Source organism: Calypte anna, chromosome 1 (assembly GCF_003957555.1).
Source record: "Calypte anna isolate BGI_N300 chromosome 1, bCalAnn1_v1.p, whole genome shotgun sequence".
Taxonomy (NCBI): domain Eukaryota; kingdom Metazoa; phylum Chordata; class Aves; order Apodiformes; family Trochilidae; genus Calypte; species Calypte anna.
The window spans coordinates 190,988,410-191,006,073 of NC_044244.1; the positions used below are offsets into that span (position 1 = coordinate 190,988,410).

Here is a 17,664-nt window from a genome sequence, read left to right on the forward strand (position 1 = left end):
AAATAATACTTCCATTGGTATCCTAGGGTGTTTCATTTGGGTTATACACACCTGAGAATAAACTTAAGCTTTGTGTACACTGCACCTAGATAATGAAGGGAAGATAATTATAGAGGAGAATACTACAGGGAGGGCAATAGTCTGTTACTGTCATGAATATACACTGGGTATGCATTACTACAATTTTAAAACCATTCAGAAGAGAGAGAGAAAATGTTTACTCTGGCAATAATTCACAAGAGAATAATGAACTATAGCAAGAACAAACGAGCATTAAAAAAATCCTATTTTTTAGGTGAAAAAAACAACTGAGAGTGATCTTAAGACTGAAGTTCATTTTAAGCTTTACCATTTCAACCAGAGCATTTGACACTAGTCTTTGATTTGTTTCAAAGTTCAGATATGACTCATTTTGTCCCTCTGCACAGAAGCACTGGGATTGTCATCCTGCCTTTTGAGATAAGTTTTAAAAATTTCCACTCAGTTAACTGAAAACAGAAAAATCTACCACTGTTTTTCTCAAGGTTTGAGCCAGATTCCAAAAGCAGATCTTGAGCATCTCAATCTGATCCTTTGTTGCCATCTGGCGGCATTTGGGAAAAATAAACTCAAATTTCACTCATCCATGGGGGCCAAGGCTGTAGTTTTACCATTCCTAGTATCCCAGGAGAGCTATAGGACTGGAGCTCTCCCTATCCCATAACACCATCAGGCAGAAATAGTGGCAGAGAGGTTATATGGGATCTGTCCAAGCCTTGTGGACAGGCTGTATATATATGTATGTGTTATGTATATGTATATATAAGATTTTATATATATGTATAGATCCAGTGTGCCAGCCAAAGGCAATATGTCTTCCTAGATTGGTTGGGTCTCATGGATTTACAGTCTAATTAAGGTATTTTTATACCTTATTATATTATTCTCAAAAGGGAGTATACACATCTCTCAACCAGTCAACACTTCCTCATTTTCACAGCACAGTCATGTTGTGATCCTCCTCTTTCACATCAGAGACTGAGGCTTAGAAAAATAAGACTCGTCACCCATGGGCAAAGAAAGACACAATGCCTGAATTACAGAATTCGATCTAGCTCCCCAAACTTTAAATCACTTACTAAGATTTCTGTCTGAAGGAAATTTAACCAAGTTTGAGCTAATTAGGAATACTAGCTTTGAGGGTGTTGTTTGTTCTTAGCAAATCAGATTTGTCAGATTTGTTTTGAGAAACAAATGGTAAAGCTGTTTCTGTAGGGAAATAAATGTTTCTGAGGGATCAGACAAGAAAGAATAAACAGAGAGGAACAGACCTACTTTGTTCAGCCCTTATAAAATTAAGGTGTCTGGGACCCTTCACCACACAATGGCCTAAGATTAATAGGCTCTAAAAACAGCCTGTGCATAAAATTTGTTTCATTTGAGTATGGAACAAGGATTCATAATGGTTATTTGTGACTAAATAAGTCAGCAGTCCCTGACTTGGTGATTGCCTGGGGATGTGCATGCAGTCTAATTTAGTAATAATTTCCATCCCTCTCTGCTCAATGAACTTTAAATAAACTACTCTTGTTTGGCAAGTAATGCTGCAGCAACATTGGTAACTTTAATTAGAACTTAAGGAAAACAGTGCTATGAAACAGAGAAAAACAGAGATAAAAAATCAACTGTGGCAGTATACTACAATGCTAAATACACCCTTGCTGAAAAAACAAGGAAAATGGATTTTTAAATTTGCATCTGAGCTGCTGGATTTCTGAATATGATTATATACTGCGAAAGGCTTTGATCTCATAGTGCTCCTTCAGTCAGTACTACTTTGCGGCATCTCACAGCAAAGGTAAAAGAAATTGCATAATTGTCCTGAAGATATTTACATTTCTGTTCTCTAGGTCTCTTGTCTGTGTTCTTCTTGGCAAAGTCATTTGCCTTCCTTATCTCCTCATGTTGATAATCTTACAAGAGTCTATTTTGGTTTTCTTGCAGTTCCCTATAAACTTTCTACTTGGCAATTCGTTATGGTACCTAAACTTTTTACAAATTGCCCATTCTCAATTTTTCTAAAAGAATTTTCAAGGCCCATGTTAATTTTCAAAGTCTAGGTAAAATAAACCATAACTTTGTATTACTGCATTGCTTTGGTGTTAAAAAGCCAGGTTTTGCATATAAACATCCACCTTTTTACTCTGAAGCTTTGACAGATGGAAGGTAAATTTCACAGAATTGCTCAGTCGTCAAGAAACTCCTAAGTAATGTAGGAAAACGAGTTCCAGCTTCTTTATGAAGGAATTTAAAACACTGACCAGGGAAGTGCCACATAACCAGGTCACAAACTGTCCAGATTACAGCCATCTTCTGCCCCTGCTGCTGACCACAAGGCAGCCAAGGGTTCCAGATTCACAGGGAGAGAATGCAGGACAGTGGTACTGAGAGGGACACTGCAGCCTAGGGGGTCCATCACTCATCTGGGATGAACAATTCCTCTTTGCCTTCAGGCCGCTTTTGTACTTTGCATGAAACAACCACAACCATTTTAGTTCAGGATAGTTTCTTTTTCTGTAAAGCAACATATCATGACCAGATATTTAACTACATTTTCAAGGCTTTCATTATCATTCAAAATCATTCCTGTTCAGGCTGTTTCAATCATATGTTCAGTTAGCTGACAGACCCTGAAACATATTACTCTGTTTTTGAAATGTGTTATCAATATGTACATTAAAGAAAAATTTAAGAGGGTTTGAGACTAAGTATGCAAAATATATAACCTCAGCCTACGAAGCCTTTTATCCTCTAAAATATTAAAATTAATTTTAGAGTGATCATGAAGTTAATTAGAGACACAGAGAAAACTAACGTAACCTGATTAATCTCTTTCTCGTGTTGGGCCATTTGCTAAGCACTTCAGTGCACACTAGATGGCAGCCCTAGTCCAGGTGATTTCATCCTAATGCTCTTCCTCCTCGAAGGCTGAAATTGAGAATTATCTTTGAAGTCAGAAGTTCATTTTGGGCAAAACAGAACTGAATGATGGGGAGATGCTGGGAGATGCTGAGGTCTGCACTGTGTTCAGGTCCTCTCTGTTGTGTTGCTATACTGCAGACAGCATTAAGCTGAGAAATACCTCAATTTGAGTAAAGTGCAGGTAACACCATTAACAAATGCAGTAAAAAACCAAAAGCAAATGAACAAAATACTCAGAGATAAACTGTTTGCAGCTTGGGTTTCACAACATGGAAACCTAAAAGATCTCTGTGTCCCTCCCAGTATTGGTAAAGAAAAAGATTAGGTAGTTGGCCAGCAAATCTCAACACAAATACTTACAGACAAAATTTGATCTCCTCTCTGTAGTTCTCCACTGAGATCAGCAGGGCCTCCTGCTAGGATGAAAGACACGAAAATGCCTTCCCCATCTTCTCCTCCCACAATGTTAAAACCAAGGCCTGTGGAGCCCTTGTGCAGGATGATTTTTCGAGGCTCTCTGTGTAGAAACAAAACCATAATGTTTATCCATTCAAATATGTGTATATATTTTTCAAGGCATCTTAAGAGTATTATATTTTGCTTAAGGCACAATGGATAAAGAAACCATTTAACAAGGGAGATAAGCATGTTAATTCAAGGACAGGTAAGCTAGAAATTAACCACCATTATTTTTTTCTTCCTCATGGTTGAATCCAAACCTCTGTTAATTTCAGTCCACTGGACTAATCTTCACTAAGTGATGGATTTATTAAAAGAAAAACCAAAACATTGAAAATATTTTGTAATTGAGTTTTTAGCAAAACTATAGATACACATGGAATCAATTTTTACACAGTACCTTTCATTTGAAAGTCTTATTTTTTATGTTTAAGTTCTAGTCTAGCTTTTTAAACAAACAAACAAATTGAAAAACTAAAACAAAGCAATGGCAAGTTTGTTTGATCCTGACACATTTGGAGCATTTAACATTTGTATGATCAAGGTAATAGAGCAGAATCTCATTAAAAACTTCAGTTTGACATTATCAGTAGCTTGCAATTGTGAAGTCACACAGGAGCTTTGTCACTGATCCAGACTGAAAGACACCTACTTTTGTCTTACTGATTTAAAAAGTTGTCCATTATGATGGACATCAATACGTAATACCAACTACATCTCACACAGCACTTTTTATCTGTAAGCAGAAAATATGCCACCAAACGATGTAAACCTAATGACATGCAGTTAACTTATGGGAAAACAAGTCCAGAAAGACATGTCTTCCCTAAGCAATCAAGGGAGCATCCTTGAGGAAGTGTCCCAGGTATTCTGGTTCCCAATTCCTACCCTACATACTGGGCCTCAGATCTGTCTCTCCCTCCCATAAGCTCACACATATATGCATGCACACACACCATATTTATTGGTACTTACCCAATTTCATATCCCTCTAACAATTCAGTTTTTAGGAAAAGTGTAAATGCTTTTACATCAGTACATGTAAACCTTAAGCCTAGCTCCCCACAAACACATACATTTGTGATTCTGTGACTCCTCACAGAAAGACAGAATATTCTATATGTAGAGAAACAAGATAAACCAGGTGCCTCGAGTTGCCAAAGAGTGGGTGTGAGTCCACCTGTGCCTGGTTAGGGCAGGCCCCCTATTACCAGGGGGCCAATAAAGGTGGGACACACACCCACAGAGAGAAGCTCACTCTGGTGTGAGGCAATGGAGAGGCCAGCAGCTTGTCAAGCCTCAGGAGCAAGAAAGGCTCCTCCCACTACATCTATATCTCATTTTTTACAAAGAAAAATTACCAACAAAGTGAGAACTGCAAACACACATACGCACACCATCATCCTAATGTGTGTTTCCACAGAAACTTGCTCCAGAATGCTTCCTGTAATAAAAGAGCCAGTATTTCCTGTGCACTATATAACAGTTCTACATCATATGAATGGCTTTTTAATTGGTTTTAAAGGAAATTAAAAAAAACAGATAGAGAGAGAACTGGGATCTCAAGGGATGTCTTATTTGATACGAGCTAAATGTTATGACTGCATACATAGGGACTTAACCTTTACATGATAATTCCAAAATCCGAAGGTGTTTGATTATCTTAGCCCACTGATAATGTTCAAACAGCATCCCCAGCTTGATCATGCCTTTAAATGACTTCTCAACTTTCCAAAACCAAAGCTTAACATTTTTAAAAGAAAATACTAAAACGATTTTTTTAACATATTTTCAAAGGTGATTGTAACCTTTGGTAAAAATATTAGGTCTACATCATATGCTCCTCCACCTTGCAACTTTTTCTTATCATTGTATATAGTCAGAAAACAATCTTTTCAATATAGAGCTATAAGAAGATGATGATGTGTTGTCTTGGGTCTATCTTGACTTGAAGTGTTTTTAACCAAATAAATAAATATTTTTATTTTAACAAAATATTTACTATTTTTAACCAATATTAACCATCTTTTAACCAAATAAATAGAAAATAAAGAGGGTTTCCTTTTCTTTTGGATCACTGCTGTTTAGTTGCCTTGTAGCAACACTTTTGGCACCTTCTTAAATATGGGCAGATTAGACATAATATACTCCAGATCTAAGAAGTCTAAACAGGTTTTTAATTAGGAAGGGTAGCCTGGGGGGGTTTGGAGAGAAACTAGGACAGCGAGTTGGAAGCGTGGGTTCCTTCCCCTGCTTAGCCCATGCACTGCTGAGTGATCTTGGCAAGTAATTTGTTCTTCCAGCTTCAATTTCCTCATCCACAAACTGATATGGTGATGGTTGTCATATTTGATTCCTACATATCAAAAATATATTGCAAGAGTTGAGCTGCTGACATTATTATTTACCTGGGTATTGAGGGAAAAGAGCCAATAAAGTCAAACAAATACATTTGCATGCTCTGCTGGTGAGGCATCAGAAGAGCTCTTGTTCAAAATCAAACTGTGTCTTCCCACAGATGACAGGCAGCTTGGATCATAAAGTTGAAAGCCAGTGTTGTGGACAAAACTAGGTCAATACAGCTGGGTATCCACTGAATAGTAAGCTGTGAAGCTCAACAAAAAGTTGGCCCAGTTATTAATCCCTGTCTCTGATCAAGTCAGCAGATTTACGTCTAAAACGCTGTCAGTGCTGTTTTGTAATTTTGGCCTTTTGACAGCAAAATTCACATTCTGCTCTTGGATGATTATGTTCAGAGGAAGCTCAAACAATAACAGGGAAATGTCAGAAGCTGTGATTAGAACACAATGGGTTTTGGCTCCTGCTCTTTAGCCTAGTTGGGTCACCCTGATCATGATTCAAATTTGGCTTTATAGAGACTGACCAACTGTAACAAGTCTTCACTTCTCTTTCACATCTGAGTATCCCAAAGAATCTGATAGTGGATTCAAGGCATATGCCAATTCACCATAGTTTCATAAATTGCTAAGATTTTAAAAATAAGTCAGGGTTCACACTTCCATAATGTACTTAGTAAGAAAATGAAAAACAAAACAAAAGCACAAAACCCATATAATGACATACATGTCATTCATAGTTTTGTAGTATGCTTTGAAGTGAAAGTAGGGAGAGTTTCTCAAGCAAATGAACTACAGTACAAGGAACTGATGAGGTCCTCTTGTAAGAGTAACACAGAAATGAGTTATTCATCAATCCTCTAAAAAAACTCAAAGAAATGGCTAGTTTTGATATAGCTAAAGATGAGTGTGTTACTTAATTAATCACTTGGTATAAATATTTTAGGCAGCTCTTTTAATATGATGATTAACGAGATCAAAGAACAGGTGTCCCAATTTTTCTGGAATACCTGGGAAGAAACATTAGGAAAAACTGCTTTGTCTCTATAAAAATTCTTTATGAATGTAATTCTAATACCCAACAGGACAAGGGGTCATGACTTTAAACTGAAAGAGGGTAGATTTAGATTAGACATTAGGAAGAAATGGTGCAGCACTGGTAAATGTTGCCCAGAGAAATAGTGGATGTCCCATTCCTGGAAGTGTTCAAGGTCAGGCTCGGTGGGGCTTTGAGCAGCCTGGTGTAGTGGGAGGTGTCCCTGCCCATACAGAAATCTTTAAGGTTTCTTGCAACCCAGGATTATATGAAATAACTAGACAGAAAATAGATAAATGCTGTAAAGGGGTTAATAGAATCCAAGACTTAAAAGATGACTTGGTGATGGGAAGGTAAGAAAGTAACTCAAATGTGAATGATGTTTTCTTGTAGTAAATGCACTCAGTAAAAATTATTAGTTCCCTGCACAAAAAAAAAAAACACCAAAAAAAAAACCCAACCAAAAACAAACAACTGAGAAAGATAATTTCAGGGTAATCTATTTTAAAAGCTCACTGCACTGTTTGGAAGCAATAGGTGGCACTCTGTAGCTACCTAGTAAAAAGGAGCAGTCTAACAACCCAGGCTGCTGAAACACGTTTCTCCTTCCAGCATTAACTACTTATCCCATTTACAATTTCTTTTGTGATAACTATGGCCAAAGGTAAGTTTCTAGGTGCTAACAAAGCATAGTAGCACTTTAATTCTGTGTGTGCATATTTTATGCCCACCTGCAGCTTTGTACAAAATACAAACAGAAAGGCAGCAGGGGAAATCAAGTAGAAATTAGAAAGGAGGGTGAGATTAAAACATTCCTGGACTGGTAGAAGGCAGCAGAAGAGAAAAAAAAGGGGTAAGAGAAAAAACTAAGCAACCAACAACAAAAGAATAGAGCAAAGAAAAAAGGGAGCAGGGTAAAGGGAGTCAGCACATCCATAAAGGAGAGCAGGGAAGGAATTAAAAAGGTAGACAAAGGATAAAGGAAGATTCACTAGAACAGAGCCAGGAGCAAAGGAGCAAATACAGTGCTGCAATCTACACAAATTTACAGGCTCAGAAATCAATGGGAGAATCAATTTGGATGGACTTGGTTACTTGCTTCAGGGAATGCATCAGATCAGGTTCTGTAAAGCATATTATATATTGCAGGCCTGATGTAAGAGCAAAGTATTATTAAATTAATATCTGAAGCTAAGTAGTAAAAAAGCAGGTGGGTAAAATTTCATCACTTAAGAAAATCTGTTCTATCATAAAAATATGATTAATAAAAATAAATAGGGACATTTTTTCTAAATAGCTTTAAATTTCATGTTTAGTTGCTCATTATATTGAAAATATAATGTTTTGTATCTACTACATTTTTACTGATCAGTAAGAAAATGACTAGGAAAAAAATATCCCTATCAATCCTCTATTGATTGTGAATTCATAGTAATCATGGATTTAAGAGATTGAAAACTGGACTGATAAATGAATTGGAAGAGTTTTATGAAAAAAAGTAGGTTTTGTAATAACTAACTGAAAAAAAAATCAATTTTTAATTTGCTTATTTTGCGCTGCTGGATACATTAAAGAATACAGTCAGTTTTAGTATTCATCTCACACTGACATAGCTCTGTCTTACTGGCTTTTTTGCACCATCTCTAAAACTGAGGAGTCAAAGAGATTTTGTGCTGTTTGGAACATCTACAGAAATACTAAGCACACTGGGTGCTTTCAAATATCAGACACTGGAGAGTTCTTCAGTTATATACACCCAGTGGGGTGTCCCAAATCAGCAGGGGCTTGGAAATATGACTTTGATCTGCTTTGGCAGCAGGTTTTGTTTGTTTGTTTCTATGGTGTGCTGTACACATCACAGAAAGCTCAGAAGAATATTTATTTATATTATAAAGTGGATTAGGGTAGCACCCAGTAAGGCCTCAAACCCTGTGTGCAAAGCATGACACACATGTGGTGCAACAACAAAAAAGCTACTTAAAATAGCAAAAAGCAGAAGAGAAAACTGAATAGAGAGAAATCGTATTTCAAGCCATTTCTTTTTCAGTACAACACTTTGAATTTTCATCTCATGCTTCAAAAAATCATAATAACTGTATGTTTATTTCAGAGAGCCAAAGGACATTCCTACTGGAAGGACCTGAAAAAGGTGATTCAAATAGATGGACCATTCTTCTTCACAGCCTTTAACACAGAAAGCTAGGATGGACAGAAAAGAGTACAGTGTATACAGTGTTTTAAAAGCTGATTAATCAGACAAGAGAGGATTTGAAATCTTCAAGTGAAACCAAACTTGGCTTATTTAAATTTTCTCTAGTAACCTCTAAACTCTGCTTCACAGCAATTTACAGATTACAATCTGTAGTGCTCCCAGCTTTATTTTTTTTTTATTGAAACCACTTCTGTGGCATTTTGATGTTTACTTTTCCCTTTGCTAGTCCTCTCTTAGGCTTGGCAAAACCTTTCCATCGTGATGTGAAACAGCACTACCCCTTGCCTTCCTCCCCAGCCCTCCCTCTCATCTACCTTTGTTGTGAGATTTCCAAAATGCCCTGACCTGGCAGTGGCAGGGAGCTGGCAGACCTTCCTTTCTCCACTCCCCAGCCTGTTCCCATCTCAGAGCCTAGGAAAGGCTGAAGTCATCAGTGTCACCTCTCAGTGTTGCACCTGATGCAGTGAAGTCTGTTACCTCATTTGTGATTTTTAATTATTATTATAAAGATTTCAATTATGATTGAAAAAGAACAATAATAATGAGACCTGCTGTCACACTGAGCATTGCACTCCAGAGGGGTAGCTTTTCCTCCTGAAGCTGTTTTGCACAAATGCAGCGTATTCATTTTCATCATGAGTAATTGAGGAGTGACCTATTATTTCTTTTTAGAAAACATGGATATACTAGTGACTAAGCATTCAGTCTTCAATGAGATGTTCACTTATCCTATCACATAGCAAAATATAATTTTATGAGTTATGGTTTTGGCTTGAAACAATTATTTTGTTTATTTTACCATGGCTTCCTTGGCATTTCTTGTTGGCATTAACTGTAGAAGAAATTCTTAATCCCAGCTTTGATATTGACTGCATTTTTAATGTGTATCTTCTGCAAACATCATATCTAACTTGTCATAAACTTTGAAGTATTTAATACAAGGGAATGTACTAGGAGCCAGGCTTCAACCTGACTGATGCATGCATGAGTGCACTGGCTTATACATGTGCAACTTTGTTTTGTGGGAACCCCTCTGGACTTTTAACAGTCTTTCATTTTGTCTTTTGTAGAGAAATTAAAGCCTGCACACCAGGCAATGTTTTCTGCTTACAGCCAGCAAGATGGAATTGGCATGCAAGACTAATCTCCTGTTTGAAAAGTGAGACTGGTCTGTATTTTTACATTTTTACATTTTACATTTATGATGGCTGACATTTCCTAGAATGCATCTCCTAGATTTTAGAAATCTCATTGATTTCTAGAGCAACAGTATAGGACAGCTAATTTTTGCTTTAATTTTGAAAGAGAGATGTTTATTCCAGCATGTTTACTAATTTGTATGTTTTCTCCCATATGCACCTGTCCATTCCCTGATGAAAGAGGTCCCTTATTTACATGCTAATAATAAAAATAAATCCTGAAAAATGCATCTCTCTTCTACCTGCTATAACTGACACAGGCAACTCCATATTAAAAAGAGTGCTTTGCATCCTGCTGTTAAATACTATTGGTTCTGTATTGGAACCACTTTTCTATGAACTATTACAGCATTCGATGGGTCTACTTACCATGAATGCTCCAGCTTTTCAGTTTGTAAACAAAGCTAGATGAGACAGAAACAGTGATAGGCAACTGCATTGCATTGTCAGGAGACAGAATGTATACAAAGACTAGGAGAATACCTAAAAATAGCAGTGCCTCTAAGCCATGTTTCAAAATATCAATACATAGTCTGTTAGGAGCAGGAGTCCAGAATTACTTTTATATAAGACACTTGTGAAACACAAAGCAGCCTGCAATATCTGTCCTGTGAAAATAAAAATTCTTACCCTTAGTCACGGTTCAAATGCTGTTTATTTATGTATAAATATTTATATATATTTGAGATACTCAGTCACTTTGATAAATTGGTTCAGAATTCCCATCAAGACACTCTTGATCAAATCAGTTGCAATGCCATTTTCTAAGGCGCTCAGCAGCAGAAATGACTGGTAGCATATAAAATACAATTTAGTCTGAATGTCAACTGCTGAGAATAGCTATCATCCACCATTAACATCATAGCTTTGTGCAATAGTAGAGCAGGACTTCCAAATAACAAGTTTTAGTTTTCATCCAGTATTTTTCCTATTTTGAATAATCACAGTTAAAATTGTCCACGAAAACCATTCAAAAAACCCCCTCAGACTAACGGTATTTTCAAATCCAGACATTTTAGTTGTTTGTTTTTTAAGCCATGCAAAAAAACCATTAAGAAAATTACTAATTAGATTGCATGAACAATGGCATCAAACACCTGCAAAATTCTTGCTTTTATAAGCATAGTAAACTACCTCATAGAGAGTTAGTAAACTGTAAAGAAGATATGGTTTGAATATAAAGGAAATTCAATCTTTAAAAACATTTTTTGTTTGCTTTTGCTGTACATAGTACTCCCTAAAAAAAGAGAAAAGTTTTAATAATTTGAATCCACTACCTCAATGAAAAATCTATTACAGTTTTTGAATAATCCATTCTATCCAGCTCAATTATCACATCTTCAACAGGGTGGAAAGGAATAAATGCCAGCAAATGCAATTCTCCCTGTATTTCTTTAATTCTCCCATATTTCATTTCTCCTTCACAGGAGCCAATAATTATATTACTTCAGTGACTACAGAGTCAGTCACACAGAGCCAGCATGCAGGCCACAAATCTTAGATGCATGAGGGATGCCTGCAGGTAAAGCAGCTATTTACAAACTGCATCTCAAAAGTAGTATAATGAGTCACCTAAATACAGGTTTCTACTGATGGAAACATGGTTTTTAAAAGAGAAAAATAACTTTGTTTTGATCTCAAATTGTACTAGATATAAACATACTTAGCAGCATCGACTTCAGAAAAACATTAGAATAAACTGAGCCTTAAAATAATGATATATTTAGGGCTGAGCTGATTACTTATTTTTGCTTAGCAGTGTAGCAGGCTAACAGTCCCACTTTCCTATGTGAAATGAAATATAACTCAGTGAAAGTTGATTACTAATAATTACAAGCCAGATATTCTTCTACCTCCTGAACAGTAGGAGACTTGTAATATTAATTGCAGATTTCCTGGGCTACTGATTCATACACAATATATGCAAGTTGTCTGAGTGACCAGTAGAGATTCTGCAATTTATCAACAAATTTATGTAGACAGATGGATTTCCAAATTTTAATGGTTTAAATATGCAGGATACCTCCTGAATTATGGAACTCAGTAGACCAAGTCAGAGAAACCAAAATTTCTTTCCTTAAATCCTTATTTAGCAAATTCTTTTTTTTTTCTTCCCTCCTTCAACTGCTTTCTTTTCTTTAGAGAGAGAGAGATTAAGAAAGGAAATCCAAATTGAGTGTGTTTAAGCACTGAGACAGGTTGCCCAGAATTTGTGCAATAGTCATAGCTTCATTGGAGAAGACCCAGACAAACCTGATCTATCTTGAAAATAGCCCCGTTTTGAGCAAAAAATGTTAGATGATCAGTTTCATTTATAAGATTACCTTCCAGATGACAGCCCTTAATCCATGTGCACCTTTCCTATAGAAATTTCATTATTCAGTCTTTGTTTTAGTGATTAAGTACTATAGCTGTCCTATGAATTTTAAATAAAAACTTAAAATCCTGGACCTTAGATATAGATAAGAAATGAAAAAAAAAAAAGACTTGTGAGAAAATAATTTCAGGCTTCACTGAAGTGTGGTTTATTTCACACATGTAACATTTTCTTTTCTGACTGCACCACTGTAAGGTTGTAGGATAAAACAAAATAGAGGATGATGTCTTTCCTCTGTGGAAACTTTGGATTCTCACTTTCATCACAAAAAAGAAAAGCTTTGAAATAGGACCCAAGATCAGCCAATGACAAGTTATTACCCATGCTTACCCATGCTTAATTCAAACAGTTCTGTAAAAAAAATTTTTCTGAGAGAACGAAGTCTAATGTTTTCTGTAAACTCCACCAGTCAGTAGTAGCAAACTCTTAAGTCCTTCAGTGTTAAATATCAGTTTATCTAGTGTGTTCAAGATGTAAAAATATTAACCATGGCTGTGAGTGATTCATATCAATACCCCAGTATTTCTGTTAAAACTGAGTCAATTTAAGCTCTCAAAGTCATGATTCTACAATTAACAAGGTAATATGCACAGATATACACAAGCACAGAACTATTATTCTCTGTCAGTGCTTCTTCATCCCGACTTTGGGACACTGTTTTGTCAAGAAGTCAGATATACATTAAGGAAACAGAGTAAGTCTTTGCTGGGTATTTCCATGTTTAGTGGAATCATTTTATACCCAACACACACAAATATTAGCACTGCTCAAGTGAGATGAATTGAAGAGATTGTAGTTATTGTATTTGCATGAGTCTCATCTTCATGAAAACCAAACCTTTCAGTGTTAGTATTTAGAAAGGATTAGTACTAATCTGAAAGTATTTATTTCTCCATCTCACAGACCTAAACAGTGGTGTGGAAAACCACGTCTAGTAAACTCCTGTGTTTATGTGGTCAATTCAGTGTCTGGCTTAGTGGTATCTGAAAGCTCTACAGGCAGCTTCAAGAGAGAATCATCTTACCCTTCCACAGAAATGGTCCTCTGCAAGCTCACCGTGGGAGGACGGGTTGCAGTGCTGTGCTGGGAATGACTGTATGACCAAGGAAGAATAAAGAAAAGCATTTGTTAAAGAAGTAAAAGTTTGTCTTACTTTTGCTGTCTCTAGCAGTTTAGCTAATAGCAATATAGAAATAACCATCAGATTGGTTTACACGTATGTAAAGGTTTTGACTTCAATGATGTACATCTCTTCAAAAAAGGGCATAATCAAGCAATCTCTTGTTTAAAATCAGGTTTCATTTCTCATTTAGCTTAGATAACGGAGGGAATAACTCCCCCTTATCTTTTTTAATTCTTTATAAAACATACACATATATGCATTTCAGTAACTAAAATAACTTAGATAGTAATTGTTCTGCTAAATATACTAACCATAAAACACAAAGTTAATTTCAAAGTAGAAGGCTAAACAACAAGTGATAATTCTAATTCTTAGTGTTTCTCAGGTAGAATGCTCAGTAAAAGAGGACATGCACTGCTTATAATGCACCGTAATGTAATGTATTTTATAAATTTCAACCAATATTTACTGTTTTCATCAGATTTTAAATAGCTTCAATTTTTCATATGACATTCTATCAATCTAAAACACAACATTTAGGAAAAAAAAATGCTGTTTTCTAAGCAAAACACAGAGTCTCTGAAAGAAAAATCTTTGAATGAAAATCCTGAGATCTAATGGCTTCTAGTATGTTGTGTAGTCATTACACAACAAATCTCAAAAATAGTTACTACGTTATGTGCACCAAATAAATTACTCAGTCTATCTAAACTTCAGTATTGAACTATTGTATAATAGTACTGTACCACTGTATAATAGTATTTATCATTACTATACATGTAAATATAAACGGATAACAACACAGCATCAATCAAAGGCGGTTCTATGACAATAAATGGATCCCTTATCCAAGACAACGTGTTTAAAAAAAAAGCAGAAGGATCTGGGTGCATCTTCTGATTAATTTTAATGGCTACATCACATAGTACATAATACATCACCCAGTATTAATATTGCAAAACATATATTGAAAATAAATCTTGAAGTAATTTTTTTTGTGACTGATTTTGTTAACTGCAGAATTTGTCAGGCTTTCAAGCTTTGTATACAACTCAAGCTGTACCCAATAAAAGCTAAAACATTTGACATTAGTGAGCAACACATCTATTTTACATACATTTTTTTTCTTGTAGCATAGCCAATATAGTCTGTATTACAGCAGAGATGGTTTTTCTGTGTAGCAGAAAAAAATTTGGGAAGCAGGATTTCATGCCACAAGACAAGCAAAAGACCTGCTACCTGTTGCTATTTTCTCTTCTGATCCTTGTGCTCTTGTTTCATGTTAGTAAAATACTGTGTTCATCCTTGCTCTGAGCATTTAGAATGTTTGTGGGAAAGTATATTTCCCTTATAAGAAGAACTACAGAGTTTTTATCTGTTATACATCTGTAATGTGGATCAAAACATGTACAGGAATATCATCAGCCTCTGGCCTCATGGTGTGAGCAGAATAGTTGAGCTGAACAAACATTGTAGAATAATAGTTTATATTAGTTAAAATTTCACACTAAGTTTGCATCTTGCAAGTTTTTAGGACGAGTCCTTTTAAAATACCAGGGTTTTTTAGTGTTTATGCATTTTTAAAAATTGAGAGTTTAGGTTATGGCTTGTCTTCTGTCCCTCAGCCTCTACACAGCTGGAAGGGAACATGCATCCTTATGTTCCTAAGCAAAATCATTAATTTATTATAATAATAACAACAACAATAACAACAACAATAACAATACCATTATATTAATAATTATATTAATAATAAAATTAACAATTGGCTTCCCAAGTAAAATTAATAATGAAGGTAACAGCCTCTCCCCTGATTTTTCCCCCTGTCTACATGAGACAGAGGTGGCACAGAAGAGCTGTAGCTCCTCCATCTTTTCACTGTGCACCCTGATTCTCAGAAACTTTATTCCTGGAGCTGCATCAGGAGAGGCAAGAATACATCTGGTGCAAGGAACAAGAATCCAGAAGAGAGGCAGAACAATGATGGCCCTCAAAGCCACACTGTATGCCAAGATCTGTTTCTATGAGCAGAACACTGGCCAAGCCACGCCTGAGCTACACTGCTGATGCCAAACCCACAACAAGAGACTTTAAACAAGCAGTTCTTATTCTTTAAATAGATGCTAGATATTTTTCAGGGGGAAAAAAACTCTATTAACAAGGAATTGCTGGGTAGCAACTGAAGGCTCCATGAAGGAATTGGGTTTATTTCACAACTGTTGTGTAGTGTTTGTTTTTCAAAGGAATTCTGCCATAGGAAAGGGCAGCTGACAGGGTGCTTTGCCTTAAAACAATTAAGTCACCTCTCCTGTTTCAACATCTCTTCCTTACTAGAACCATGGTATATGTTACAATCAGAGCCACAACATCTACATAACATCTACATCTAACCACAGCTAGAAGAACTGGCTTGGGTTCTGAAAACTTTTTTTTTTTTCACCAAAAAACATTTCAACATTGCCCTATTTTTACTACAATCAAAATTATTTATATAGCTCTGACCAGCTTCAAAATGAACAAAATTACAAGACTGTTAAAGCAGGACTTAGAGCTGCTAAGTACTAAGCACAAATAATTTCCCATTTATCTACAAAATTAGTAAGGGGTGACTAAAAAATATCGAATAGTAAGCATTTGGGATATGACTATCTTTGGATGTTGCAAATGAAAAAAAATTGGCTATATTCACCAAAGTAATTTACAGAACAGTGAATTATTGCTCCTGCACTGGAAGATTCAAAATGAGGGAAGAGACCAGTCTGATCCCTGTAATAGACTCTCAGTCCCCACAGCAATGCAGCATTTTACTGATGAATTCAACTACTTTAGATACAGCTAGGATTGATACTTAACCCTTTGTACAAAGCCTGAAGGTTATAATGTGTATGTTTCTAAATATTTCATATAGGGCATACATACAGACTAAAACCAGTTCCAATATATTGCTCGTAACAGCTTTTACAGAACTAGAAAACACTCCTATTCTTTATAAACAATTTCATTTAACTTCACAGACTCTTTGACATGGAAACTATTAGCTCCCAAACATAGGCCTACCAAGATCTGAAGCTGGTATTGGCTGCAGTTTCATGAATTTATTTATGGATTTCACTATTCATCTATGTTTTTAAAAAGAGGCCATCTTACAATAAATGCAAATTCTTATTGTTTAAAACATATGACTCCTATTTAGAAAGGTTAGTAAAAATGCTATTTATGAACTTGCTAGAGAAAATTGAAGCACAAAACTGAAAAGCATGAAAATATTTCAAGAAGTGATTATGAGCACCAAGTTTCTGGATTTCATGTGTCCAGGCTAAAGCACATCCACAGCTCTGCTTTGCCAAAAGAGGATATTGATCCCTTTCAGAAACTCAGATGTGTAACTTCTCAACAGAAGGGCAGGACTTAGTATACCTCTCCTCAACTACTTGAGAATTTATGCCTTGATATCACACTTGGGTGGTGGATACTCTCACACAGGATTATTATGGCAGAGACAAGAAGCAGAAAATCAATCAAAAGATTAGCCAGACAGGCTGTCAGAAGAAGAATAATGAGAAGGAAAAGCAGATTCTTGGGAAAACGAAATAGAGTTCAATGATGGAATGAAAATAATAATAATAATAAAAGACTAGGATGTCATTATTGTTTTCTGCTACATCAGATGTTCTGTTCAGTCATGTAATCCCACAACAAGTACGAATTAAAGCAGAGATCTTAATTCACCATTCTAAAATTTCCAAACCACTTGAGCACCAGATGTCATCAGTATCCCCATCTGGAATCATTACCTTGCTATGTAAAACTCTGCAAAGGAAACTTACTCCTTGGTCCTTCCAAGTGAAGGTCTTGGCTATTAGCAGTATTTCACTCACTAGAAACCTCTTCCCAGTCCTAGGTATTTCTGACATGAAGCTCAACTGATTTTGTTAACTGC

At 35.9% G+C, this 17,664-nt stretch overlaps 1 protein-coding gene across 1 annotated transcript in view; it reads right to left on the minus strand.

Moving 5' to 3' along the window:
* The window catches only part of DLG2 (discs large MAGUK scaffold protein 2), a 967,325-nt gene that overhangs the window by 214,340 nt on the left and 735,321 nt on the right, over positions 1-17,664 (minus strand). Inside the window, 2 exon segments of the mRNA XM_030469255.1 lie at positions 3,322-3,478; positions 13,626-13,694. Coding sequence (XP_030325115.1) covers positions 3,322-3,478; positions 13,626-13,694 — 226 coding nt within the window.